Here is a 25,859-nt window from a genome sequence, read left to right on the forward strand (position 1 = left end):
TTTCAAATGACGAAAAGACGTTTGAATATTTTGAAAAATACTCCAAAACTATATAATTTAAGGACAGTGTTGTGACTGCACCGTTTGCTCTTAAGACAACGTAATCGATGCATCCGATACGCAGTGGCATACCATAGGCTCGAGTCGTTACAGAAACAGCTGGCTACCAACAAAGAGCAAAGGTTGTGGTACAGCAAAATATTGAACGATTACCTCAAAGATTCCAAAGTCGAAGAGGTACATGAACCACTCAAAAACGCGGCTTTCATTTATTATATGTCTTACTCTGGAGTGTGGAAACCTTCAAAAACGAAAACTCTCAGAATCGTATTTGGTGCATCCTCAAAACAAAGAAGTAAACTGTTATTAAATGATGTAATTCACATAGGTGAATCTTTCGTTAATGAAATTCATGATATCTTTATTAACAGTCGAATCAGCAAATTTATATTAACATGCGATATCGAAGCTGCATTCACTCAGATCAGAATCGTAAACGAGCACAGAGACCTTTGTCGTTTTCTCCGGGTCAAAGACATCAGTTGCATGCCGACAAAGGACAGCATACTTGTTTACAGATTTGACCTTTCGAATTCGGCATTGCCGCATCTCCTAGTATATTGAATATGGCAATTCTTGCTTACTTAACCGCGAAGAGTACCCCACCTTCACATGAAATAGCAAGAAGCATTCATGTAGATAACATTTTATTGACAGCTGCAACTGAACAGGAAGAGAAGTATGTCGAATCAAAAGAACATTTTCAAGAACATTGCTGTGAACATGTGCCAACTTCTCAGGTAGTAAATGAAGGAATGCATGAGAAAGACAAATCGCCTTCTGGTGATTTCAAATTCTTAGGTGTTAAATATATCACAGAAACTGATGGGCTTAACGTGAAAGTAAATCATCCATCGAAAACATTACTTACCAAGCGAGATGTGGTTAGTATAATAAATTCTGTCTACGATGCTATAGGTGTAACTGCGCGATTGCTTATCAAGTTGAAGTTGCTAATACGAGAAATCTATGACACTAGAATTAAATGGAATGACTATGTCCATCCAGTAATGACTAATAAATGGAACTCCATCTGTAAAGAGATCAATGGTGCGAGTATCAGCATTCAGAGGACAATTCTTACGAATGTGCGAAATTTTCACAGCTCAGATGCAGAAGTGCAAAACATTCACATCTCAAAAAGAGAGTTGTATTTTGTGATGCAAGCAATCTTGCGATATCAAGTTGCGCCTTCTTGCGTCATAATGACACTAACGTGGTCACGCAATTGATTAGCGGAAAGTCAAAATTGACTCCCAAAAAGTGCCGGCAAACAATTCCAAGGTTAGAAATGCTTGGAATACTCATTGGAATGGAACCGGAAAAGAGTATCTTAGAAAATCTTGATCACGATATAGGTCAATTCAATCTTGTCACTGATAGTGAAATCGCTCCACAATGGATTAATTCCTCTCGGAAATTTTTACATAGCTTTCATAACCAATCAGAAGGACCGAATTGAAAAAATTAGGAAGCGGAAAAACCAGGAACGCGAGGTCTTACATCATCTCAACTCAGCACACATAAATGGGTGAGGAGGCCGCAAAGGTTGGCAATAAAGCCATTTAGCTGGAAACTATATCAATAAAATCTATCTGTAATCTAATCTATCTATACTTTGAATGAAAAAGTTGTGGAAGAAATGTAAACATTTGAAAATCTCCATGTTGAAGAGTCTGAGGGTAATAATGATGATGCGAACTCAATGTTCGTAGATCTATCGTGATGTTCAAGCATCATTACAGCGTTACGAACTGTATCTAGAGTTGCAAAGTGCTGTACAAACGGATCAATCGATGTAATACTACCAGATTGACATCAATTGCAATATCTACAGTCTCACGCTTTGACTCGGACTCGGTAACTGGATGCTAAGAGATAAGCTTAAGAGAAATTAATCATAGCATAATTTCATAACAATATTAGCATGAAAAGACCGCAAAAACGGTTTCCGAAATAAATAATCGTAAAGGATGAAAACGGAATTATGAGATACAAATCAAGAATTCGAAACGCAAATTCAACTTTGGATACAAAAATGCTTATTTATATCGACAATGACTCTGACCACGCTAGACTCATTACTACAGATTTGCATTGCAACAATGCTCACTGTGGCAAAGATCACATTCTGTCTCTGGCTAGACAGAAATATTGGATTCTGCAGTCATCAAGAGCAATTAAGAAGTATATAAAAGATTTTACTATTTGTAAGAAATGATAAGGTATGACTTTGGAGCTCCAGAGATGCCACCACTGCCGCAGGATAGGGTGACAATAAGCAAACCGTTTCAAAACGTAGGATGTGATTTTATGGGACTATTTCTAGCAAAAAACACAAATGAAAGATGTATATATGTCTCTACACCTAGATGGGATGAAACACTCAAACGCAGCAACTCTTTTCGGAACCCATCACAGAAAATGCCATGAAAATGCTCCTTTCACATAGCTGCCACGATCCTATCGTACGAACTCGAAATTGTGGCTCGCAGAACTTTGGAGGCGTTTTGGATAAACGTTAAAAGTCCAAAAATGAATAGAAAGGAAGAGTGTATAACCGTGACCAACGAGCTTTCTCTGTATCAAGACCTTTGCGGGTTTTGATCTACGGGTCATATGCGGGTCGCATCCTAATTAGTACTAGCGGAGCGATTTTATCACGCGGAGGTCCGCTAATATCACGGCAACGCGGCTACCTAGGTAAGCGCAACGATTTGGACTCTTTTGGTTTTGATTTTGAATGTAGCATCTTAGGTATTGAAATCAGAGCAATCCATTTGGAAGTGGTAGAAAGCTTCAGTACAGCGGCGTCTCTCAATAGTTTTATTTGATTTGTAACGTGTGGAGGTACACCTCTTTTAATGAGAACAGCCTGCGGATCAAATTCCAAACTTGGTCAGAAAATAATTGAAAAGTTATACGGAAGTTATGAAACAACAAGAAATTCAGTAATGAATTACTGCGCCTCTGAAGGCATAAAATGGATTTTTAACCTGTCGTCATCTCCATGGACGGGTACTCCATGGGAAAGGTTTGTTGGATCTTTGAAAACAAATTTCCAAAAATCAATTTGAAGAAAGGAACTGTTATTTGAACAGATGGTTACAGTAGTCACCCGTATAGAGGCAATTATAAATACACGTCCATTAACGAAACTCTCAGCAACTGATCTTTCTGAAATTCCACTCATACCTATTGATTTTCAACAATGGAATTTTAAATTTCCAATTCCAAACTCGGAGATGTCCAATTTCAGAAACTATCCCACATTTGAGCCAGAGTTGATACAGACAGTTGCTCAAGCTTACGAAGCGCTTGCATCTTCAACATTGCAACAAAGTTTTAGGAGAAATGGAACACTGAATTTCTTTACGTGATAGCCACAGATGTCACAATTGAATCAGAAATCTCATGTGAGTAAAATTCCACAAATCGGCGAAATTGTTTTGGTTGAACAGGAATTACTGCCAAGAAGACAATGGGTATACGGTAAAATAGAAAGTTTGGTACGAAACGCAGACGACAAGGTGCGCTAAAATTCTAATGCCTGACAACCAACAAGACATCCAGGCAGAACCTCCAAATCTCGCGCTATAGACGTCATCCGATAATTCGAAATAGACCCCCACAGATCAATGATCTCTACGTCTGCTCGATCAACAGTATACTGCCTAGTAACGACAATGTTATCCTTCTTTCTAATCAACCCTGGTGATGCGCAACCAAACTCCAGTATTACTTGGTTTATAACACCTACTAGAGGACTAGGAATTAGAATTGTGCTTTGATAATGAATGCAAGTCATTTAAAAATGTTACGAAAGAAATTAAGTATACTCTTCCAATTTCACCGTTGGACCAGCCTGCAAGGGTAAAATTACGTCTCTACTCGAGAAACGAAGTAATCACGCTGGTTGAAAAATGCGAGCGTCAAGAATTCTACGCGGCATCTTCAACAATATTTAGTAGATCACTCTTAGGAAACCCACATTGCTGGCTGTTTGGCGCAGTTCTTATCGTATTCATTGTCTTGTATTCTATTCTCATAACAACGATTGGTATGGGATGATCCACACGCAAACTCCGAAAATACAAGTCGAGTGCGAACTGAGTACGTTCAAACCGTCTCCTCTAATCGCGAACACTTTAATAGTAGTCACTTTGTTCACTTTAGCTATCAAAAGTGCTACATTCGCTTGTCAACATGGTTACACAAGGCACACTGCAGAAGTAGTGTGCGCGTCAAGAGGCAAATATCTATTCGAATTTAGACAAGACATAGTTTTTAATAGAATAGATTCAGAAATCTATTCAAATCAACTATTTAAATACTACAGTGCTTATGATAAGAGTGAAAAATAACGATCTTTTTCACAAGAGACACGATGCATAAGTTTTTTCGCACCACAAAATGCGCTCAGATGGGATCCTGCACACAAAACTTTGGTAACAGAATGTATCCGAATACTACCATACCAGAATCAGATACGCCTCAAAGTATCCAGGATACATTGCATGTGAAGAAAAATGCGGCGGTATTGTCTGCGGATGTCTTCTCCCGATGCCAGCATGCTCATTCTTGCGTCTAACACAAGTACCTAAAATTAGATCAGTATTTGAAATTGTGCGCTGCATGGAGTGGACACCTACAGTGCAGGCCTACATCGAAATAACGGTGTGTAACAGAGGCAAAAAAAACCGATAATTCTGACACCCTATGTCACAAGTACGATAAGCTATCGATTACTGCAGTTTCAATTCAAAAACCACATTTTACTCTAACCGACAGAAGATTCGCTGCTTCTGAAAACGAGGCACTAATGTTGAAAAATGATTTTCGTCTTCTCGTGGAATACGAATCACATGTCCAAGCGAAAATCGCATGGTTTGCACTTGCGAAAATCTAAGGGTTTCTAAAACATGCAAGTGCCCACTAGGTTCTGTTAGAAAGAGGTCACAGATGTACTTCTCATTAAAACTCCACTCACAGAAATAAGGTAAGAACAAGGAAATATCAGCGTCTATACTCACCAACAAGAAACCACCATTGCTTTTGAGTCAAGCCTCATGTTCAACAGCGCACATTACATCATGAAACAATCTTGTGATATAAAGGATAAAGGATAAAGTTTCTGGCGTTAATCAATCCACTTGGGATGCGCCCCCACGTTCACTTCAATTCAGAATCGTTTGAGGTTTACGAACGTGTATCTGGCCTATACAATGACTTGCGGTGGCTAGTCGATGTGCCAAGTCAGTGTTTTTATCCTCCCAGACAAGTCTGGCACCAATTTCTCGACCCCGGAAGGATGAAAGGCTTGGTGAGCACTAGGACGGATTCGAACCTCCGATCGATCGTGCAGGAAGCGGAACCTCTAACCGCTACACTACACCCACCCTTCTTGTGATATAATATTTGAAAAAATAAAAGGCTGCTATAATTGCCTTGAAGGAGCACAAGTTAAAGTCTCGTGCATAACTCGCATTAATCCCGGAGCAACCGTCCAGTGCGAATCTCAAGTGTTCTCCATCGAATGTGGGCCATCGAACAGAACTAATGTAAAATATCTGGAGTTTAGTAACGTTCTGATACAGCAAGAGTGTGATAAGTATTGCATTGGGCTTGCGATCACATTTGATCTACATGGAACACTTGTACATCATCTCAGAAGTGAGCAAAGTCAGGTTTATTCCCAAGAAAATAGCGACGAAAGCGCAAACGAATACTTTGGAAAATTTGATCCACCTGGTCATCAACCACTCTTAAACTTTAAGAACACTGGAGGTTGGCCGTTGGAACGCTAGGTACCTTGACAATAACAATAGGGGTCACCTATTATTGCCTATCATTATACTATTGATTAAAATTATCATTACTGTATTAAAAACTGTTGCTTGGTTAATAATTCTCCTGCTAAAATTGTTTTGGGCATGTACAATTAGGTGCTGCAATTCACTATGCAGACAAGAATCGTAAGGCATCCAAAGAGGTTATATCGAACAGACACAAATCATAAAGGATAAAGTAAAGGATAAAGTGTCTGGCGTTAATCAATCGGCTTGGATGCGCCCTCACGTTCACTTCAATTCAGAATCGTTTGAGGTTTACGAACGTGCAACTGGCCTATACAATGACTTGCTGTGGCTAGCCGATGTGTCAAGTTTATGTTCTTATCCTCCCAGACAAGTCTGGTTTATCGACCCCGGAGAGATGAAGGGTTTGGTGAACGGCGGATTCGAACCTCCGATCGACCGTGCAGGAAGCGGAACCTCTAGCCGCTACACTACACCCGCCCGAAATCATATAATAATAGTCAATCAAAATCATATAGTACACAAATCATATAATCACCAGTCTGAATGTCCGGATAAAGCCGGACTTCAGACATTCGGTGGTTTTAGCTTCGCTCCCCTTCACTGATCAATGAAAGTTAATAGTAGTAGTGTTTTCTGTAAAATAAGATTTTTTTAAACAACGCTTTCCTTCTCTTCTTTATATTATAAATTAAAGCGAAAGATTACGGAGCTTTCCTTCTAAACGCGTCAATTCTACATTTGGAGAATAATCAACCATCAGCTACAAAAACTCCTTCGATGCCAGATTAATGTAGATACTATTTGAAAGCATTACTCGAAGTATGGGTATTCCTCCTGATTTCCCCCAATAGTTATCATAGAATGATGTTTTAACATAAAATGACGTGAAAGACATCATCCTACTGATAAAAAAAACGTTCCACGTCAGATCACGTAAACATCTTGCTATTATTTAAGCAGCCGTTTGCATGAGTGTTTCCACTTTCTGAGAGCGGCATGCTACAAACTTGAGGCGAACAAGAAAGGAAATATGCACACGGAGGAGTCATGACGGTGAAGAGCAAAGCGCCCAGTGGTCACGGCTTTGAAACGACTGCAACCATTTGTCTTTTACGTCATGCACCCTGAGTTATTGCGCACCAATGACCGGGTCCACCGACGCCGGTGGATCCGTCGCACCCCATATTATGGATATCTGGTGCAGGCGCACCAATCTGACGTCGTTGGACCCGTCGCACCCCCTCCTATAGGTATCTGGCGCCGGTAGACCCGTCGCACCCCCTTCTCTAAGTATCTGACGCCGGTGGACCCGCCGCACCCCCTTCTATAGGTATCTGGCGCCGGTGGACCCGCCGCACCCCCTTTTACAGGTATCTGGCGCCGGTGGACCCGCAGCACCTCTCTTTCTGAATTTCGTGACTCTCTCTCTCACACACACACACACACACACACACACACACACACACACACACACACACACACACACACACACACACACACACACACACACACACACACACACACACACACACACACACACACACACACGTACACACATATACACACGCATACACACACACACATACACACATACACACGCATACACACATACACACACGGTCCATTGGCGCCAGATACCTATAGAAGAGGGTGCGACGGTCCATCGGCGCCAGATACCTATGGAAAACGGTGCTGCGGGTCCACCGGCGCCAGATACCTGTAGAAGGGGGTGCGGCGGGTCCACCGGCGCCAGATACTTAGAGAAACGGGTGCGACGGGTCTACCGGCGTCAGATACCTATAGAAACGGGCGCGGCGGGTCCATAGGTGCCAGACACTTATAGAAGGTGGGTCCAGGCGTGATACCAAAAGGGCGGCCGGTGCCAGACACTTATAGAAAGGGGTGCGACGGGTCCATTGGCGCCAGATACCTATAGAAGAGGGTGCGACGGGTCCACGGGCGTCAGATACCTACAGAAACGGCTGCGACGGGTCCACCAGTGTCAGATTGGCGGATACCTATGGAAGGGGGTGCGGCGTGTCCAACGGCGTCAGATATCCATAATATGGGGTGCGACGGGTCCACCGGCGTCGAGTTAGTGCCTCGACGCCAGATAGCAACAAAATGGGCTGCGACGGGACCTGCGACGTCGGACTGCAATAACTTTATTTGCATGTCGCAAAAGATAAATGGTTGCAGCCGTTTCATAGCCGTGGCCACTGGGCGCGTTGCTTTTCATCTTTATGACTCCTCCGCGTGTCTATTTCTTTCTTCGTTCGCCTCAAGTTTGTAGCATGCCGTTCTCAGAAAGTGGAAGCAAGCATGCAAACGGCTTAAATAGTAACAAGATGTTTATGTGATCTGACAACATTATCTTTATCAGGAGGATGATGTCTTTCACGTCATTTTATGCCAAAACATCATTCCTTGATAAATGTTTGTAGAAAACAGGAGGAAAACCCATATTTTGCCTGATACTTTTACATTTTTTCTGTAATATATTGATAAAGAGTGTTTAAAGCTGAAATTCGAATGTTCTCCAAATGTAGAACTGACGCGTTTAAAAAGAAGACTATGATATCTCTCGCTTTTAGTTGTAATATAAAAAAGGAAGAAAGATTGTTGGAGATACACAAGTCCAATTTCATAGAACTAATAACCCTAATATTAATTTTCGTCGATCAGTGAAGGCGAGCGAAGCAATCACCACAGAAAATCTGAAGTCCGGCTTTAGCCGGACACTCAGACTGGTAGTCAATAACATACGAAATAATCTGCATATAGTCGTTACAAGACGACACCAGAGCTAAATCTGGTGGGAGGTGCTTACGTAGCAGTATAAAAATCCGATAAGGATAGCTTGGGATCATTATCCAGGGCCAATATGGAAGACTTTCTCGACAAAATGGACAGGACACCCGCCTCCGCCTCTACTTCTGCTGCAATTCGTGCACTTGCTCACCGCATAGGGGGTAGCCAGGACAATATTCTCCGTCAGCTGCGTCAGAATGTCATCAAATCTGCCTGCTGAGAACTACTCAAGCGTTCTGAGCTACGATCTCCGTGTGCCTTTTACACACTGGAACAAAATCACGACATTCATCACTCATTCAGATGCAGCAGATTCCCAGACGCTGTCGCTTTGCAGGCAGCCAGACTAGCTCTGAGCGAATGCTGCCTCAAAGAGCTTTGTTGCGTAATGTGTAGATCTAAATTTTGTTGTGTCGCCGGTGTGTTCTTATCTCGGAACACGATAATTGATAATTTGTAATGTTTGTTGAGATACTATCCCCTCCTTGCCGACAATAAGGCAAGGAGGCAGCGCGCTTGTATGTAGTGTTACTTTTGCCGGAGCAGGCCAGCAGTTTTTCTGTGCCTTCTTTGCTTAAATTTATAAACATTACCACTGAACCACCGTTTCCTTTCTTGGATATAAATTCCCAAACTATCGTGACCCATCCAACTTCCGCGATGGGTTTCTGATGCCCCATTCACGCTCAACGAAACGAATATATCCGAATGCTCCAGCTATGTATATCAACGTCGGAAAATCAACATGATGGTCGACCTCACCTATGGGCTGGGCAGAGGGAAACGAGCGGCTTAAAATTTAATTTAAATTTAAATTTAAATTTATTTAATTTAAAAAATAAAATAAAATTTAAAAAATTTTCTGCAAAAATCTTCCTGTTTTGTGAAAACAGACGAAATTTTCCCCAATTTGGTCATTCGAAAACCATGACCAGCTGTCATCCAATGTTAGTGCCTAATTCACTTCTCGTAAAGGAAGAAGAGTTCTAAGCAGGTACCGAATCGCGAGAGCAGGAAGCGTTCATTCTAAGCCGTAGACTGCTGTTCAAAAATTGGACCAAATAACGAAATAGAGTAATGTTGTAAAGTTTGACACTGGAAAAGCTAGACATTTTCAAAGCTAGAATCGTTGGACCAGAGCCGGAAGCGAATAGATACCATGCAACATCAAACGCGCCCCAGGAAGACCGGAAAACGGTCAAGAGGTACCCGTATGATGTGCCGCCGCGTATCCAGGAGGCTAACGAGCGTCGTTAAAGGCATCACCCCAAGAGTCTGGAGTGGTACGGATTTCCGGTGGAGTATTTGTATACGGGGTCGTAGTTCATGGGGAGGAGGATGATTCCGTTCATTTCTTCCTAATTGCTGTAGAAAACGGATCGGAAGATACGGCTTCGAGTGTTCTGGCGCGCTATTCTCTACAAGGAGTCCGACTGGAGCGCGCCAGCCCTGTGCGGCACCGCATCTTCCGAGCCGTTTTTTACGGCAATTGGGAAGAAATGGACGGAATCATCCCCCTCTCCATAATCTACTATTCCGTAAACGAATGCTCCACCTGAAATCCGTACCACCTCAGATTCGTGGGGTGATGCCTTTAATTGCACTGCGCGTCTCTTGACAGCGTCATAATCGCTATAGTAGTCTGGTTGCTCCTCTTGTGCTACGTCTCGCTGACGCCCCGCCCTCCTCGCCTATTTCGTTGCATCTGCTGCTCCTAGAACGAGTTTTTTTTTCCGCGCCCGCAGCTCCTACGATGCGCTTTCAGAATCGAACGGAAAGGAGAGTGCTAGTGGTACTAGATATTGTTTGAAACTATAGGTAAAGTATACTTGTAAGTTAATATAAATGAAAGAGGTTTGTGTAAGTGATATGCCATTTACAAATGCGAATGAAAATGAAATAATCCTGTTTTGACTTGTTAGGTGGAAACCACTCATCCACCTCTGAGAATGCAAAAGATGTTTCAAAAAATGTCTCACTGGTCGGTATAATGCTATATTTCTTTACTTTTCCGCTTTCTAGGAATTTCCTTTTTGCCTATCTAGCTGGGTAAAACTGGCATCCAACGCCTAACAAGGCGCGAATAATGTCTCGCATACATACATTGTACTTAAAGGTATATCTTGAAGATACAAAGGTCTCTGTTCTCCAATAATAGAGATCCTATCCTGTTTTGACTTGTTAGATGGAAACCAATGGTTGTTAGATAGACTTAATCTGTCATATTGATTTGATGTAGAGAGTAGATGGAAATGAAGGGATAAAACGTTGTGGAAAGAAGTTTAGAAAACCGTACAAAGTTGTATTGTATAAAACGTACAAGCAAGTATTAAAATACTTGTCATGCGCTCATTATAAAAATTATATCTATATAAAATTTTGAAAAGGTAAAATGTAGAAAGGAGTTCAAAGAATTATACAAAGTAATAAGGAAAATCAACATGATGGTCGACCTCACCTATGGGCTGGGCAGAGGGAAACGAGCGGCTTAAAATTTAATTTAAATTTAAATTTAAATTTATTTAATTTAAAAAATAAAATAAAATTTAAAAAATTTTCTGCAAAAATTTCTGTTTTGTGAAAACAGACGAAATTTTCCCCAATTTGGTCATTCGAAAACCATGACCAGCTGTCATCCAATGTTAGTGCCTAATTCACTTCTCGTAAAGGAAGAAGAGTTCTAAGCAGGTACCGAATCGCGAGACAGAAGCGTTCATTCTAAGCCGTAGACTGCTGTTCAAAAATTGGACCAAATAACGAAATAGAGTAATGTTGTAAGTTTGACACTGGAAAAGCTAGACATTTTCAAAGCTAGAAACTTACAATATAAAGTATTGTCTAGTACAAGTTGTTCACTGAAAAATTTCCAAGGAGATTTTTCACTGCTTGGAAAGTATGATTTTATATTAATCTTCGATGGAGCATTTTCGTCAATTTCTGAAGAGAATGGAAATTTCAAGCCAACATATGATGTGGGGTACCAAAATGCTCCAAATAACCTCCTGACTACGGATGTAATAAACATTTTGTCCAATTTCGAGAAATAAGCGGAAATCCTATGAACACCCCCTTCCTTCCATGGAGATGTATCCGCGAGATATGCCAATGGGAGGATTGCGGAAGAAGTGAAAGTAATTAACGGGGCTTGAGGAAACTTTGACCGTTTTTAGGCCATGCATTTGTCAGAAGTAAATTCTCGAAGTATATCTGAAATCAGCAGCTCATTTGCTTTCGAATTATATTTTCAAAATTTAATTTTGCCCACTTCCAAGAATTCCGACGGTTTGCGACGGATTAATCCGTCGGCAACGGTTTTTGGGACACAAGTTAGTAGCGGTGTTGTATATCGAAAATCTATGCATGTTATTAATTTCGCTGCTTTTTGAGATAATCTTTATTTGTGTGAAGTTGCTCAAATGAGGTCAATGTAAGTCACGCATATCACTTTTATCAATAATCAAATCTTTGACTATTTGATACTCTATGATATGCCCCTGATGATATATCTTTTAATAAGTTAGAAGGATCTATTTTTTTCTCCTTAGTTTCCGCTACAATACAATACAATATACAATACGCGCTCGGTTTACTATATTCGTACATCAGATATTGCTGTGTCAATTAGTTTTACACCCTCTCCCTTTTAAATTCGGAATATCCACTGCTTCGTCGCGGTGCGAACGTCGCGCGCGGCGTTGATTAGAGAGCAGTAAGGGGCGGGGTCTAGGGGATCTCAGGCGGTCGTGGAGGATGTCTAGCTGGTGGAGCGGCAGCCGTAACCAAGCGGAGCCGCGCGGCGCTGAAATGAGGTCAAGAGCGGTCAGCCGGTTTTCGCCGGTACCTCTTGTCCCGCACCCAGGAAGACCGCCGACCCGATGGTGAGACCTCTTACCGAAGTCCTTCAAAGGATAATGCGATGCGAAAGGATAATGTGAAAAATCGGGCCAAATGGAAGTCTTACTGGTACCCACTCGAGCAAATCGGTACAGGTGATACAGGTGATACCCCGCATCCGACGGCTACTCGGCTACTTTTGGCCTAGGGTATGCCACAACGAAGATCTTTACGCAGAAATTGGTGTGAAATTAAACCAGCGGAACACGTGGAAGATGCCAACATCTTGCACCGCCGTCGAAGGTGGCTAAAGTAAATCGTCTTCGCTTCTTTGGTCATATATTAAAGGCATCACCCCACGAATCTGAGGTGGTATGGATTTCAGGTGGAGTATTCGTGTACCGAATGGGAGACTATGGAGAGAGGGGTGATTCCGAGGTGGTGAAAGAGGACCTGAGGACACTCGGCGTGGATCGGCAGTTCAGGCGAGACGTAGTGTTTCGCAGAATATGGAATAGCAACGAATGGATTGATTCTGTGCAAGGTCTCGCAGAAGATCGAGAAGGTTGGGCAGAGCTGTGTTCAAGGATGGCACACCTCTGCGGAGATGCGGGGAATCGCGTCAGGCGATGACATCAGCCCGCCGATTAAAGGCATCACCCCACGAATCTGAGGAGGTGCAGATTTCAGGTGGAGTATTCGTATACGGGATGGGAGACTACGGAGAGGGGGATGATTCCGTCCATTTCTTCCCAATTGCCGTAAAAAACGGCTCGGAAGATGCGGTGCCGCACAGGGCTGGCGCGCTCCAGTCGGACTCCCTGTAGAAAATAGTGCGCCAAAACGCCTGAAGCCGTAACTTCCGGGCCGTTTTTTACGGCAATTAGGAAGAAATGGACGGAATCACCCCCCCCCCCTCTCCGTAGTCTCCCATCCCATACTACGAATACTCCACCTGAAACCTGCACCACCTAAGATTCGTGGGGTGATACCTTTGAGTCAAGTCACCCGCATCCAATATTGTCCCATAGAAATAACAACATAGCCAGTTGCTTTGGGATGCAAGGTACCCTTCGCATGGAAGTATTGATCCGCTTGTCGAACATACGGATTCTGTTTTCGTCTGGTTGCAGAATTTGGGCAGAAGGACTATTCCAAATGGGAATTCGGCTGGGATTCAACTGACTATAAACACGATAATCCGTCTGGGTGAAGACGTCTACTGAGCTATTTCGATACCAGTCTGAACGTCCGGCTAAAGCCGAACTTCAGACTTTCTGTGGTGTTCGCTTCCCTCGCCTTCACTGATCAACGAAAATTACTAGTTGTGGCATTTTCTGTAAAAATAAGAGTTGTGATTTAATAAGAACGTTTCTTTATCTCTTTTAAAATGAATATAGGCGAGAGATTCCATAATTTTCCTTCTATACGAGTCATTCCTACATTTGGAGTACATTCAAACTTCAAATTCGAACACTCCTTCGATACCAGTATATTGTAGATACGTATTGAAAGAACAACGACAGTGCAGAATTTGGGTATGTAAGTATAGGTTTTCTTCCTGTTTTTCTCCAACAGTTATCACAGAGTGTTTTAACATAAAATGACATAACTTCCAAGTTAGATCACGCAAATTGTTGGCTACTACTTAAACAGCTGTTTGCATGCGTAGTTGTACTTACTGAAGAAAGGATATCACCAACCTGAGCCAAACGCGGAAGGAAATAGACATAGGATATATTTGAAACGCAACACGTGCAATGACCATGAAACGGTTCACAGTGTCTTATTTATTCTTTGCCAAATTCACATGAATTAATTGCGCGATATTACTGCACCACGGCACCCCAATTCCACGCCGTTGGATTCGTTTCACCCCATTTTATAGCCTTATTTTAAATTCTATAGTTTTGCAACCGCGGCGCACCAATCCGACGCCGCGGGACCCGCCCCACCCCATTTTTCGGCTTTCTGGCGCCGACCCACCAGTTCGACGCCGTGAGACACATCCCACCCTATTTACCGCTTCGCGGCGCTGGTGTTAAAAGATGGTGTGAAGCCATAGGACCCGCCTCACGCCGTTTTTATCGCTTTCCGGCGCGAGCACACTTATCTAACGCCGCTGGACCCTTCATTCTGGAATTTTGTTTCACACACTCACACTCACACTCACACTCACACTTACACTCACATTCACACTCACACGTTATATAGCAGATGATCAGATATGTATAATTTGATAAACGCTTTCGAATATATTATCGATAAGTTCATATCGTTTTTTCATCTTCATGTCGAGATGATGTCCAGCGGGACTCTAAGTACATTGTTTCAAAAGATGGAGGTAGGTGAAAAGAAGCCGCAGAAGGGTTAAGCGTACGTTGGGATTTTCCAAATACGGAAGTTGTAAAGGGTGAGGGAGCAGAACAGTATTGGTGAGCGGTCACATTCGATACTTGTCTCTGAAATAAAATTGCGTAATATTTGAATAAATGATTGCGGAAAATGACTTCGTACTGACCACCAAGAGATCGTGGGAAGCAGACTTCATTTCCTTTATGCAATGCACGTTGCTTCGGCGGTCTTCGGTCAGAGTCAAACCAATATACTGAAGATCCTGCCTGTTTATTAATATAGTTAATGTGTATCTTAGTGAGATGTACTGCCATTTGGTCAGTAATGTTGGTTGGTGCTTCACAGTTTATTGCCAGTTTTATTAAAACGGGGAAATATGTTCATTTAACTCCTTTACGAAGCAAAAGTCTTCCCTCTGTTAGGGAATGATTCCGACCTAGTTAAAAAAAAACCGCAGATAAACCGTGCCGCGCCGATCAAGAACATCAACCAGATGGCAGTGCATCTCACCAGAATACACCTTAGCTATCTTAATAAACAAACGGATCTCATCCAACAATGATGACTTCTATACTACGACTAAAGAAAGACGGCGTCTTTCTTTAGTCGTAGTATAGAAGTCATCATTGTTGGATGTTCACAAGAAATTCCACGCAGTACAATTTGTAGAAACATTGTAGAAACAGGTTAATGTCCTTATTTATGTAAAATGCTGTGTTTCTCACTTTCCTAGGTTTTTTGGAACCCAGTTGAGAAAAATGGTACAATTTCCCTCCTATTGTCGAGTTTTCCCAACTAGCTTTAGAGAAAACCAGGACACCTACAGAAACAAAAATTTGCGACCGAGAGGTTACCTTGATGATCTATCAACAATAGAGACGGATTCTCTAATCGTGCTACTGAAATTGCGCAACGAAGAAAAGATAGAAAATTTTGGCATTTTTGGCAAAGTTTCTCATCTATGATGTTGTTGACTTAAAGGCATCACTCCACGAATATGAGGTGGTACGGATTTCAGGTGGAGTGTTCGTATATGGGATCGTAGACTAAGGAGAGGGGATGATTCCGTTCATTTCTTCCTAATTGCAGTAAAAACCGCCTGGAAGATACGGCTTCGAGCGTTCCGGCGCGCTATTTTCCACAACGAGTTCGATTGGAACGCGCCAGCCATGTGCACGCTCCGCATCTTCCGGGCAGTTTTTTACGCCAATTAGCAAGAAATGGACGGAATCACCCAGCTTTCCATAATCTACGATCTCGTATACGAATACTCCACCTGAAATCCGTGCCACCCCAGATTCGTGGTATGTTGCCTTTAACAAATTTATCTATTCTAGAATTTATCTGAGAGGCCAGGCAGATTTCCGGTTAATTTGATCATTCATACCCTTCTGATTAATAGTCCTTAGACCTGAACGGTTTTTGTTGGTTCATTTAAAAGGCGGCATAAAATTTGATCAGTGGTGTGGGAAGCCGCTGGAGAAGCTAGAGAAGGGGTTGTAGATAGCGGTATGCGGCTTGGTTCCTCTCCCTAATCGTCATAAGAAATGGCGTGGAAGAAGCCGTTTTTCACGACGATTTCAGTTTTCAGCAACCCCTTGTACATGCGCCGCATCCGAGCGCGAGCGCTCGAAGATCAGTAATGTCTTCTCAGCAACCTATTCATTGGTGGTATGCAGGCTGTTGGGAGAACCAGAACGTGCACGTAGAGGAGCGTTCCAACGTGATTCATAAGAACTAGAGCGATTCCTAAGCCGTTCTTTTAAATGTACTTGGGGAGAGATGAGGAACTACGCCAGATCCCGCAACTTACAACCTAATCTCTAGCTCTTAATGCGGATTCCCTCACCACGTAAGATTCGTGATATGCTGCCTTGAAGGCATAGACTAGGATATTTGTTATTGTCGGGATAAAACGACCTGAAGATCGGTGCAGTTGCGTAAGCGGCAGAAGCAGCAAGGTGGAACTAGCAGTTCGGATCGAAGCGGGGGCCATCTAACTTCACTTGGATGGCAGTGGTGAGTGGTGCAAACAAGAGTTTCCCTCGTTCAACCTGCTACTTCGCTTACGCAAGCGTACCTAGATTCAGACCGTTTGTGTCCAACAATATCGATGGAAAAGCTCTGATTTCTGGCAGTTTACTGTGGTTGATTAGTAGACGGATGTAGTGCAGTCGTTAAGGAGTTCGGCTATGAGAGCAGGTCCGATAAATGGTTCGAAACCGCCATAGTCCCACCCATTGTATAGTCGGGTCAGAACGACATGAATCACGAGTGTAGTTGCGATGTATTTGCGTACGCGCTCGAAACGGCGCGGTGGAGGCCGCAACTGGAACCGAGTTGGGAACGACGCAAATCGCAGCGACGGGCGGTCCCAGCAAGGGTTCCAGTACGCTCATAATCGCTACGCTCCTCCGAAGCACCTCGAGAGAAGCCGCGTGCGCAGTTGAGTACGTGCTTTATGTCGTTTTGACTCTACTACATATGCTAGACACGTGCTCACAAATCCCTAACAACTCTAAATTGAGGTGAACGAGTTGACGCATCCAAGCGGCACTTCGAGCATTTGCTATCGCCCTCATTTGGTTTGGTGACTGCTCGCACTGCTTGTTTTGTATAAGAGTAGAAGGTAACGACCTTTGTGAGAAAAGAGGGGCCACTCATTAGACTCTGGTTCTGGTTGATACATGTACATAGATTGTCATAAGCCGGGCAACCAATCGCTTCCTCCATCTGAGGATAGTAATTCTTATCGGATCCGTCTGAGGGAATGAATGTGCTGACACAGCGGTCGAACCCCAGAAATCAAACCTTGCAGAGGAGCGTTTGGTAAAGTGTATTTGAGGGAGGGAAGGGAAGGGCACTTAACCGCGCCCTCCTGGAAGAAACCAACTAAATCAGTCGCGGCCCTGAAACCTAAGCATTGATCTTACAGGATCTATGACATGCAAGCTAAAGTTACTAGGAGAAAAAAGGAAGACAGAGCTAAGCAGATAATCAAATCTCTTCACAAAATTCTCCTAGGATGTCTCTCGCATCCCTCAAACGAACAGAAACCACTGGATAACACTCCTACGTGATAGTGACAAATGGACGCATTACAAGCTCCTGCACGAGGAAATCAAACACTAACGAAAAGGCAGGCCATACTGATACAGTGAAAAATGCAGTTGGAAGTGGGGGAACTCAGTGTCTCTAGCTTTTTATTGATTCCTTATTATTGTATTATTATTGTTTATTTATTTATTTGATTCCCCATATTTCCCGACGCTGTAACTTACTTTTTCTCTTCGTTACGTTAGTTAACGTGCCCCCTCCCCCACTCCACAACTACATTTTACTCCAGATAGGTAAAGTGGACTATCCCCCCTGTTCATAACCACTCGTAGTCACTTTTGCGTCAGTGCAAGCACCCACCACGAGCATATCCCAAATCTTGAGCAAAAAAGACGTGAAGTATGTTGCAGACTCTGTATCTGCATACGCCGCCAGCGATATTCGAAATTGGTAGTCTCCACCGTTCCACGAAAAACCACATGTCATATTTGTCTCTATTTCTTTTCTTTTGCACTTTTTCTATTATTAAAAACCCTCTCGCGTTGTTCCTACTCCTCTCTTTTCCTTCTGCGTTTCTCTTTCGAAGAAATATTCAATTTTTGGATTTGTTCCAAGTCTGTACTAGATGAGATTATCATCAGATTATTTTTAGATGAGTTCTTTCTCCTATTCTAATGGATGTGGCGCTATATTATCGCTCAGAAACGTGGAATTACCTCCAATGCCTGCTGATACGCAAAGGTAGCATAACAAATTTTTCCACGTCTAATTATGGCTTAGGCGTAAGCTCTCAACCGAATGTAACCAACAGAAAGCGAATTTATCGACAGGCCTGGGTCAGTAGTGATCATCTGGCATCTGCAGTTAATCACCCACCTAGTTTTGAAAGGTTTGAAAGCGTTCTTTTGTTCTTCAAACTTTCAGAGGAACTAAACCTGCGAATTACCTGACAGCCGTGTCAGAAGTGATATCAAAGAACAGGCTTTTGTCTTGAGTTTAATAAGTGTGGACACAAATTATGTATAGCGGATGCATGTGGAGTGCAAGGGGGCTGCGTATACGAGTCTGATTGATACCTGCACCTGATGGCTCTGCGTTTAACTAGACGCAACAGGCGTTCGAGTGTACGCATTGGGAACGTAACGAGCTATATAAGCCGAAAGATGGTTCAGTGGTATAATGTGTACCAACAGCTATTGCAACGCGGGTCTTTCCGTCTGAGAACCTTCTGTGCCACTTGGGGCCGACCACACCTCAAACTTGAACTTGGGCAACCCTTGAACCTTTATACATACTCAACAATAACAATAACACTAACACAATCTTGAGATAAACTGATCATAGAGAGGTGACTCTCTATACTCCCCGGCATAGTTGATCTGGTGGCGAAGTATGATGGTCCAGCGATGTGCGAGTTGACCTTGGTGTTGTATCGCGTGTACAATCTGCTCTCGTTGGCGCGTGTTTTCGCACTGCTGGCAGTGGGTTCCCGGCGCTGATGGTGTGGTGGAGTCGTCAAGAATTTTGCAGAGAATCCGACATGGTATGCCTAGCGTTACAGGTACGTAGCAAAGAACGTAGATCAGTGTAGTAGTAAGGTAGAAGCCGATCGCAATTACTGTAATCGCTGCTCGAGGTGAACCTTTTGGGTTCAGCACGTTAGCTGTACAGAACCAGTACTACTACTACACCAGCCCTCAAGTACCGTTTTCGCAGAACGGTACTTGAGGGCTGGTGGCTTCAACAACTGTCACTTGGTGACCATCGGAGATTTCCCACTGAATGAAGTAGTCCTGCAAGGTGATTTCTGGAGGTAGCTGTATCGTTTCCTTTTTCGGCAGTTTCTCTTTAGCGATGCAGTATTCTCCTGCGCAAAGCTCATACTTCTGGGCGTTGAACGATATGAGTTCAACTCTTTTTGAAGAGCGGCGTGCGAATGCTCGAACTGAAGACAATGGAGTCGAAACTGCTTCGACTGATGCATTGAAAAGCGCTAGTAGTGCCAGCAACAATAGTGTTGTAGGAAGCGTCTTTACTAATTGCATGTTTGCGGTACCGTGGTGGAGATTACTGTAGTCGAGCTTTTTCCGTGGATGTAAATTGTAGCGCGTCTCTTTTGTAAATTCGGGGACTTCGTCCCGTGGGGTGAGCACTTGTTTCCTCTTCGTTTTTAACACTTTCGCAGTCGGCAGCTTCTTCGTTGTCGTCCAATTCAATCGGCACGAGAAGATTGACAGGTCGGCGAACGAGGCGTCCGTTCGGTAGTTGAATCTCTGCTTCACCACTACCGTTGGAGATTGCTTCAGTTTACGAATTATTCCAATTTTCCAGGAATTACGAGGTATTACTGGATCTGAGATGAGCACAACTTTATTTAAAGTCGGGCTCGTTCGTGATCCTCGTTTGCTGCTTATCTCGAGATTGTGAGTTTCTTAGAAGACTGCTAAAATATTGTTGTTTATTTTCCAGAATTTTTCATATTTTCCAGAAGCGCTCCGTATACTCGTGACTTGATTTAAGAGCCTCTTCCGCTTGGCGACGGTTTCGAAATGCAATTTTCTCCTCAGGCCGAAGTTTTCATCCTTACTTCCGGTGCTACATGTTTCAAAAGGGAATGTGATCACCATGTCACGTTGTATGAAGTCGATCGGTCGCAAAATCGGAGTTTCATTCCAATGCTGTTCCTGATATGACAGCGGTCTTGTGTTGAGACTGCCTTCAATCTCAATCAGCAAGGTTTCCATTTCTGACTTCGTTAGGACCCTTCCTTGAATGACTTTGTAAAGGGAATGTTTAACAGATTTGATGAAACGCTCATAGAAAACTCCCTGCCACGGAGCGTACGGCGTGATTGTCTTCCAAGTAATTCCCTTTGTAGCCATGGCTTTGGCAAAGGATTTGTCGTTGATGACCGGCAGCACAGCATCCTGGAGAATCTGCTCTCCTAGAAGAAAATAGGGCCCGTTGTTCGAAGTGATCGAGGTTGGGACACCTCTCCTAGCAAGAAACCATCGTAGAGCGTTTAGCGGGTTAGCAGTAGTCATATCTGACGCGAGTTCCAAGTGGAGAAGCCTTGTCAGTGTACACGTCATGATAATACCATAAGCTTTGACGGTTTCATCGCGCTCTTTCACCGTGAGGGGACCAAAATAGTCGATGCCAACGTGCTCGAATGGCCGTGCTCTTTGTACGCGTCGATCAGGGAGGTCCTCCATCTCCGGATACTTGAACGGAAGGTTGTTCATTTTCTGACACGGAACGCATCCCCTGATGACTTGTTGCACTAGCTGTCGAAGTTTGGGAATCTAGTAGTATTTCCTCATGGTATGCGCAGTACTGCAATGTATTGGACTGTGTGATTCCCTCACTATCGCTTTCGCTAGATCGCTCTTAGCAACTATGAAGATCGGCTGTCGAGCTTGGCATAGCAGGATGTAGTTGTCCATGCAACCTCGACAACGGAATATTCCAGAGTCGTCTTTCTGCAGTTTTAGTAGCTTAAGCGCTTTCTGACGATCCTCTTTTAAGTGAACTGCTTGGTGATTGCGCACAACTACTTGTAGAGCCATTTGCCTTTCTTTCGCAGTGATATAGGAATCCGTTGTCATGCGACGTAGTTCTGGAATGTTTTCCAGAACTCTGGACTGGAGTCGTGATTCTCTTTTTCCCATAAGTCGTTTGACGAATCTTAGGACGTATGCAACTGGTAATGATCGGATTTATTTCGTTGTGCCTCTTCCAGTCCAGTAGTTCCATAATGTGAGTTCTTCTCGCCGACGATACTGGAAGAGCGCAGCTGTCGTTCTCCACGTCATCTGGTATCTTGAAGAGACGGTATGTCTTTGGCCATTGCTCTATTGGATCCAGGATAAACTTTGGTCCCTTCCACCACATATGGTCAGTCATGTCGTCCTTATCGACTCCTCTTGTTGCTGAGTCTGCTGGATTCATTGCGGTACTCGCATATCCAAAGTGAACATTGACTGGAATGTCCTTCACAATCTTTCGTATCTCGGTTATACGATTCTCAACAAATACTCCTGCTCTTTCTTCGGCAGGGCAAGGCGATGCGATCCATTTGAGAGTAATTTGTGAGTCAGACAGGATGACTATTTCTGAGATCCTTGTGCGGTATTGAATGTGCAACACGAGTAGCCAGTGTAGCGGCGTTGAGCTCTAATTTTGGAAACGTCACGATGTCTTTGATGGGTGGAAGTTTGGATTTTCCAGCGAGTAAATTGCTTCCCAGGGTGGAAGCAAGGTAAGCGCACGTTGCCATAGCTTGTCCGCTAGCGTCTGAGAACAGCACAAGCTTTGTTGGCGTGTCGATCTGAGCGACCTCTCGCGGCAACACACACTGAAAGCCATTGACTGCTTGGTTGATATCCTTCCATTGTTGCTGATGCTCCTCAGATATCTCCGTATCCCAGGCGTAGTCGAATTTCCACAGCGATTGGAGGAATCTTTTACCGGCCAGCGTGAGAGGTGTGAGCCATCCTTGAGGGTCGTATATTGCAGCAACTTGTTCTGAGACTGACCTCTTTGTCACTTTCGCTTTCGGAGGGTAGTTGCACGAAAGCACTAGTTCATCTTTCTCAGTGTTCCATAGTATTCCAAGGACTTTCGGGTTATCATTCCCAGCTAGGTCGGCGGACGTGATTCGTTTTTTCAACTGTTTATCATTGGATTGAAATTCGCGAGGGTTCATAATGAGCTCCTTGAAAACGACTTTCGAATCGTTGTAAAACCGCAACCCTTCGTCTGATGATCTTTTGGTTACAATGAGATTGTCCACATATGTGTTGTCTTCGATTTCCTTGGCAAGCTGGTCCTCGACATGCGTTCTTAGGTGATGCACTATGGTTCCGGCAAGCAGAAAGGGAGAGCAGTTCAATCCAAGGTCACTCTTGTAAACCGGAAGAACACTAGATTCTCCTGAGTGGTTGGTGGATGTCTCGTACCCACATGAACCTTGCTGCATTTCTGTCTTTGGGATGCAGCCGTACTTGCAGAAAGGCTTTTTCGACGTCGCTGATGATGGCAACATCTCCAAATCTAAACCGGAGCAAGATGTCCCACATCTTCGGAAGAATGACTGGTCCTTGATAGAGAACGTCGTTCAGCGACCGGGATTTGCTTAGATGTGCTGAAGCATCGAACACAACGCGTAGCTTGGTAGTTTCTTTGTGCGGCGTGACAACGGCTTGATGTGCTAGGTAGTCCACAACTTCTCCTTCCTCGACTATTAAATCCTCAGCAACTTCTTCGATGATACCCAGCTCGAGTTGACTCTTGATCGTGTCGTCGTACTGCTGCAGTAGATTGGGATCCTTCCTAAGCTTAGAAAGATTTGCTTGCAGACGACGATATGCAATCGATTTATTGTCCGGAAGTCCGCTTGCTTCCTTCTTCCATGGAAGGCGCACATAGTATACATCTTCTTTATTTTCGATAGTTTCTTCAAAAACTTTCCAGACTTCTGCGTTTGTCTGCTTCAGTTCCTCCGTTATTGGACCCGAAAATTCCTTAACTCCGGACTTCTCGAATTCACAGAACTGTCCCCAAGTCTGCGCAACATCATTGTTTGTGTCCTCTAAGGCTATTGTTTGGGCCACATCTACCGAACTTTCCGAGTTGACTAATTCGTCGCCGCTTCGTCCAGATATGAGATATCCCAGTCTCGAGGGGATTGCTTTCAATCCGGATGGGAGTGTTGTTTGAGCTCCTGGTCCATCCTTGAGGAGTGAGAAAATATCGGCGCAACCAAGAAGGATATATGGCTGGATCTTCTCGACAGTATGGTTGATGGAGAGATGTCGTTTTCGAACAGGAACTGCTTGTCCTCTTGACTCAGTCTGCTTCTTGTTAATGGTGTTGTAATGGCATCGATTTTCGTAACTGTGAACGTATGTGGAACTCCCTCAGCATCTCAAATGCGGAAAACCGTGATGCCGCAAGTCCTTTCGAAAGGCTTGTGAGCACCGAAGGTGCTTATGATATGGTGCTTATGCTTAGACGACTGGAATCTACGTCTTTCAGCTGGAGGCGCTCAGCCAAACTGCTACTGATGAACGATCGGTCGGCTCCTGTATCGAGAATCACGTAGACTGGTTCTAACGCTTTTGTTGTCGGATTAAGTACTTTGGCTTGTCCCGCCAGAATGAGAACCTTCGTTGTGTTGCTGACGTGAAAAACTGCGTCTGAAGCTTTCCTTTTCCCTTTGCTACCGTCATTCGTAGCGACCGTATTTATTTTCGAAGTCTTGGCCTTGGGTAGTTGAGGCTTCGTTCCCTGCTTCTGTAGTACTTCTCGGAGTGGAGGCTTTTGACGGGCTTCCTGAGAGCTAAAGAGTTCTTTGCAAATGGACGTGTGATGTTCGGCTTGTCTGCAGATTCTGCAAGTTCCTTTGGGGCATTTCGTAGCCCAGTGATCCTTTCCTCCACAATTGTGGCAGAGATTCTGCATTCTCATTATTTGTACTCGTTGCTCCCGAGAAATGACTTCGTCACAGTCCTTCGCTGGATGTCCGCTTTTATGGCAGTAGAAACAAGGTGCTACAAGTGGGACTACTCCTGTTTTGCTGAAATATTTCTTCTTTCCAGGATTTGTTTTCCCCATTTTTCCACTTCCTAGGCTATGTTCAACTTGGCGGTTGATCTTAAGCTCGGTCTTGATATGCTCTCTTGCTGCTGAGAGCAAAGCTGCCGTACTCCAATTTCCTTCTTTCTTCAACTGCGTTTTCTGCCGCAAGATATGCCTCTGAACGTCCGCCGAGAACTTCGCAAGCAGCTCCTTTTGCAGGAAAACATTGTCGACGTGTTCCCCTTTGAGTGTCAGTTGCGAAGTTATAGAGTGAAGTTGCTCGCAAAATGCTTCGTGGTCTTCTAGACTGTCGGTCCGGGCGCGTGCTCCGTGGAGATTCTTCAAAAGTTGATCAACCAAAGCCTGTTTGTCGCCATATTTCTCATTCAGATGCTCAATCACCAATTGGTGGGTGCTTCCCAGGACCTCGAAAAGCTTCACAGATTCTTCTGCGTCTCCTTCGAGGGCGTCAAGAAGGTAGTTGAACTTGAAGAGGTTGTGAATGTTTCTGGAATCCACGGTGTGGTCGAAAGATTTCCAAAAGATCTCTCATTCCCAGAGTTTTCCACTGAATTTTGGATTTGTGCGAGTTTCATTTCCGGAACTTCACACCTGTTAAGCGAGATTTGTTCCTGGTCGAATTCAAGCTCCTCTTGAAGTCGGATTAGCCTTGTCAGCGCTTTGTTCGCGTTGTCCAGAAGAGTTTCTGCTGCTGTAGTATTTGTTTCAATCCTTTCAATAATCTCTAGGAGTGACTGCGTCTTGTTGTCCAACCTGTCCACTGCTTCGCTGAACTTCTCCATTGCAGCATCTAGCTTGTTTGCTTCGGTGCTAATTGCCGTTTTGGCTGTGCGTATCCGTTTCCGAAGTGCCGAAATTTCAGCTGCCTCCATTGAAGAATGGACGTACGCATTGATGGTTTCGGACTCTTCCTGTATGATTGTCGACAGACGGTTTCCTGAGTGCGTCAAAAGGCCTTGCCGCGTCGCCAGGGTTGATGTCATATTGAATACTGTACGTAGTTCATTAGAGCTTAGGAGAAGACTTGGACGTGGACGGCGTGTAAAAGAAACGTAGTAGAACTCATTTCCTTAGTAGTTGATCGGTCCTTGTCGAGTTGACCGATGTACCATAAGCCGAAAGATGTTCAGTGGTATAATGTGTACCAACAGCTACTGCCACGCGGGTCTTTCCGTCTGAGAACCTTCTGTGCCACTCGGGGCCGACCACACCTCAGACTTGAACTTGGGCAATTGAACCTTTACATACATACTCAACAATAACACTAACACAATCTTGAGATAAACTGATCATAGAGAGGTGACTCTCTATACTATGTAA

At 43.8% G+C, this 25,859-nt stretch overlaps 5 protein-coding genes across 8 annotated transcripts; 2 read left to right on the top strand and 3 right to left on the bottom strand.

The window, feature by feature from the left end:
• Positions 1–626: 626 nt before the first annotated feature.
• Positions 627–1,292, top strand: RB195_010881 (uncharacterized protein; the record flags this gene model as incomplete). The annotated part of the gene is made up of 1 exon (XM_064192060.1): positions 627–1,292. The coding sequence occupies one exon, from the start codon at positions 627–629 to the stop codon at positions 1,290–1,292; it is 666 nt and encodes a 221-aa protein (XP_064049643.1).
• An 11,637-nt stretch (positions 1,293–12,929) lies between these two features.
• Positions 12,930–13,157, top strand: RB195_010882 (uncharacterized protein; the record flags this gene model as incomplete). Its single annotated transcript, XM_064192061.1, has 1 exon — positions 12,930–13,157. One exon carries the CDS (start codon positions 12,930–12,932, stop codon positions 13,155–13,157), a length of 228 nt encoding a protein of 75 aa, XP_064049644.1.
• A 6,092-nt stretch (positions 13,158–19,249) lies between these two features.
• On the bottom strand, positions 19,250–21,382 carry RB195_010883 (uncharacterized protein; the record flags this gene model as incomplete). Of its 2 annotated transcripts, none has more annotated exons than XM_064192063.1 (3): positions 19,250–19,599; positions 19,642–20,289; positions 20,524–21,181. In XM_064192063.1, 3 exons carry the CDS (start codon positions 21,179–21,181, stop codon positions 19,250–19,252), a joined length of 1,656 nt encoding a protein of 551 aa, XP_064049645.1. The 2 variants fall into 2 exon arrangements, with proteins under 2 accessions (XP_064049645.1, XP_064049646.1); XM_064192062.1 differs by lacking the exon at positions 19,250–19,599 and adding an exon at positions 21,305–21,382 and having other exon boundaries at positions 19,634–20,289; positions 20,524–21,241.
• Positions 21,383–21,434: 52 nt separating this feature from the next.
• Positions 21,435–21,887, bottom strand: RB195_010884 (uncharacterized protein; the record flags this gene model as incomplete). Its single annotated transcript, XM_064192064.1, has 1 exon — positions 21,435–21,887. One exon carries the CDS (start codon positions 21,885–21,887, stop codon positions 21,435–21,437), a length of 453 nt encoding a protein of 150 aa, XP_064049647.1.
• Positions 21,888–22,032: 145 nt separating this feature from the next.
• On the bottom strand, positions 22,033–25,522 carry RB195_010885 (uncharacterized protein; the record flags this gene model as incomplete). Of its 3 annotated transcripts, none has more annotated exons than XM_064192065.1 (4): positions 22,033–22,861; positions 22,908–23,794; positions 23,967–25,026; positions 25,131–25,522. In XM_064192065.1, 4 exons carry the CDS (start codon positions 25,520–25,522, stop codon positions 22,033–22,035), a joined length of 3,168 nt encoding a protein of 1,055 aa, XP_064049648.1. The 3 variants fall into 3 exon arrangements, with proteins under 3 accessions (XP_064049648.1, XP_064049649.1, XP_064049650.1); XM_064192066.1 differs by having other exon boundaries at positions 22,033–22,842; positions 22,898–23,797; XM_064192067.1 differs by lacking the exons at positions 22,033–22,861; positions 22,908–23,794 and having other exon boundaries at positions 24,956–25,522.
• Positions 25,523–25,859: the final 337 nt, after the last annotated feature.

The sequence above is a fragment of the Necator americanus genome, chromosome III (genome assembly GCF_031761385.1).
Source record: "Necator americanus strain Aroian chromosome III, whole genome shotgun sequence".
Taxonomy (NCBI): Eukaryota; Metazoa; Nematoda; class Chromadorea; order Rhabditida; family Ancylostomatidae; genus Necator; species Necator americanus.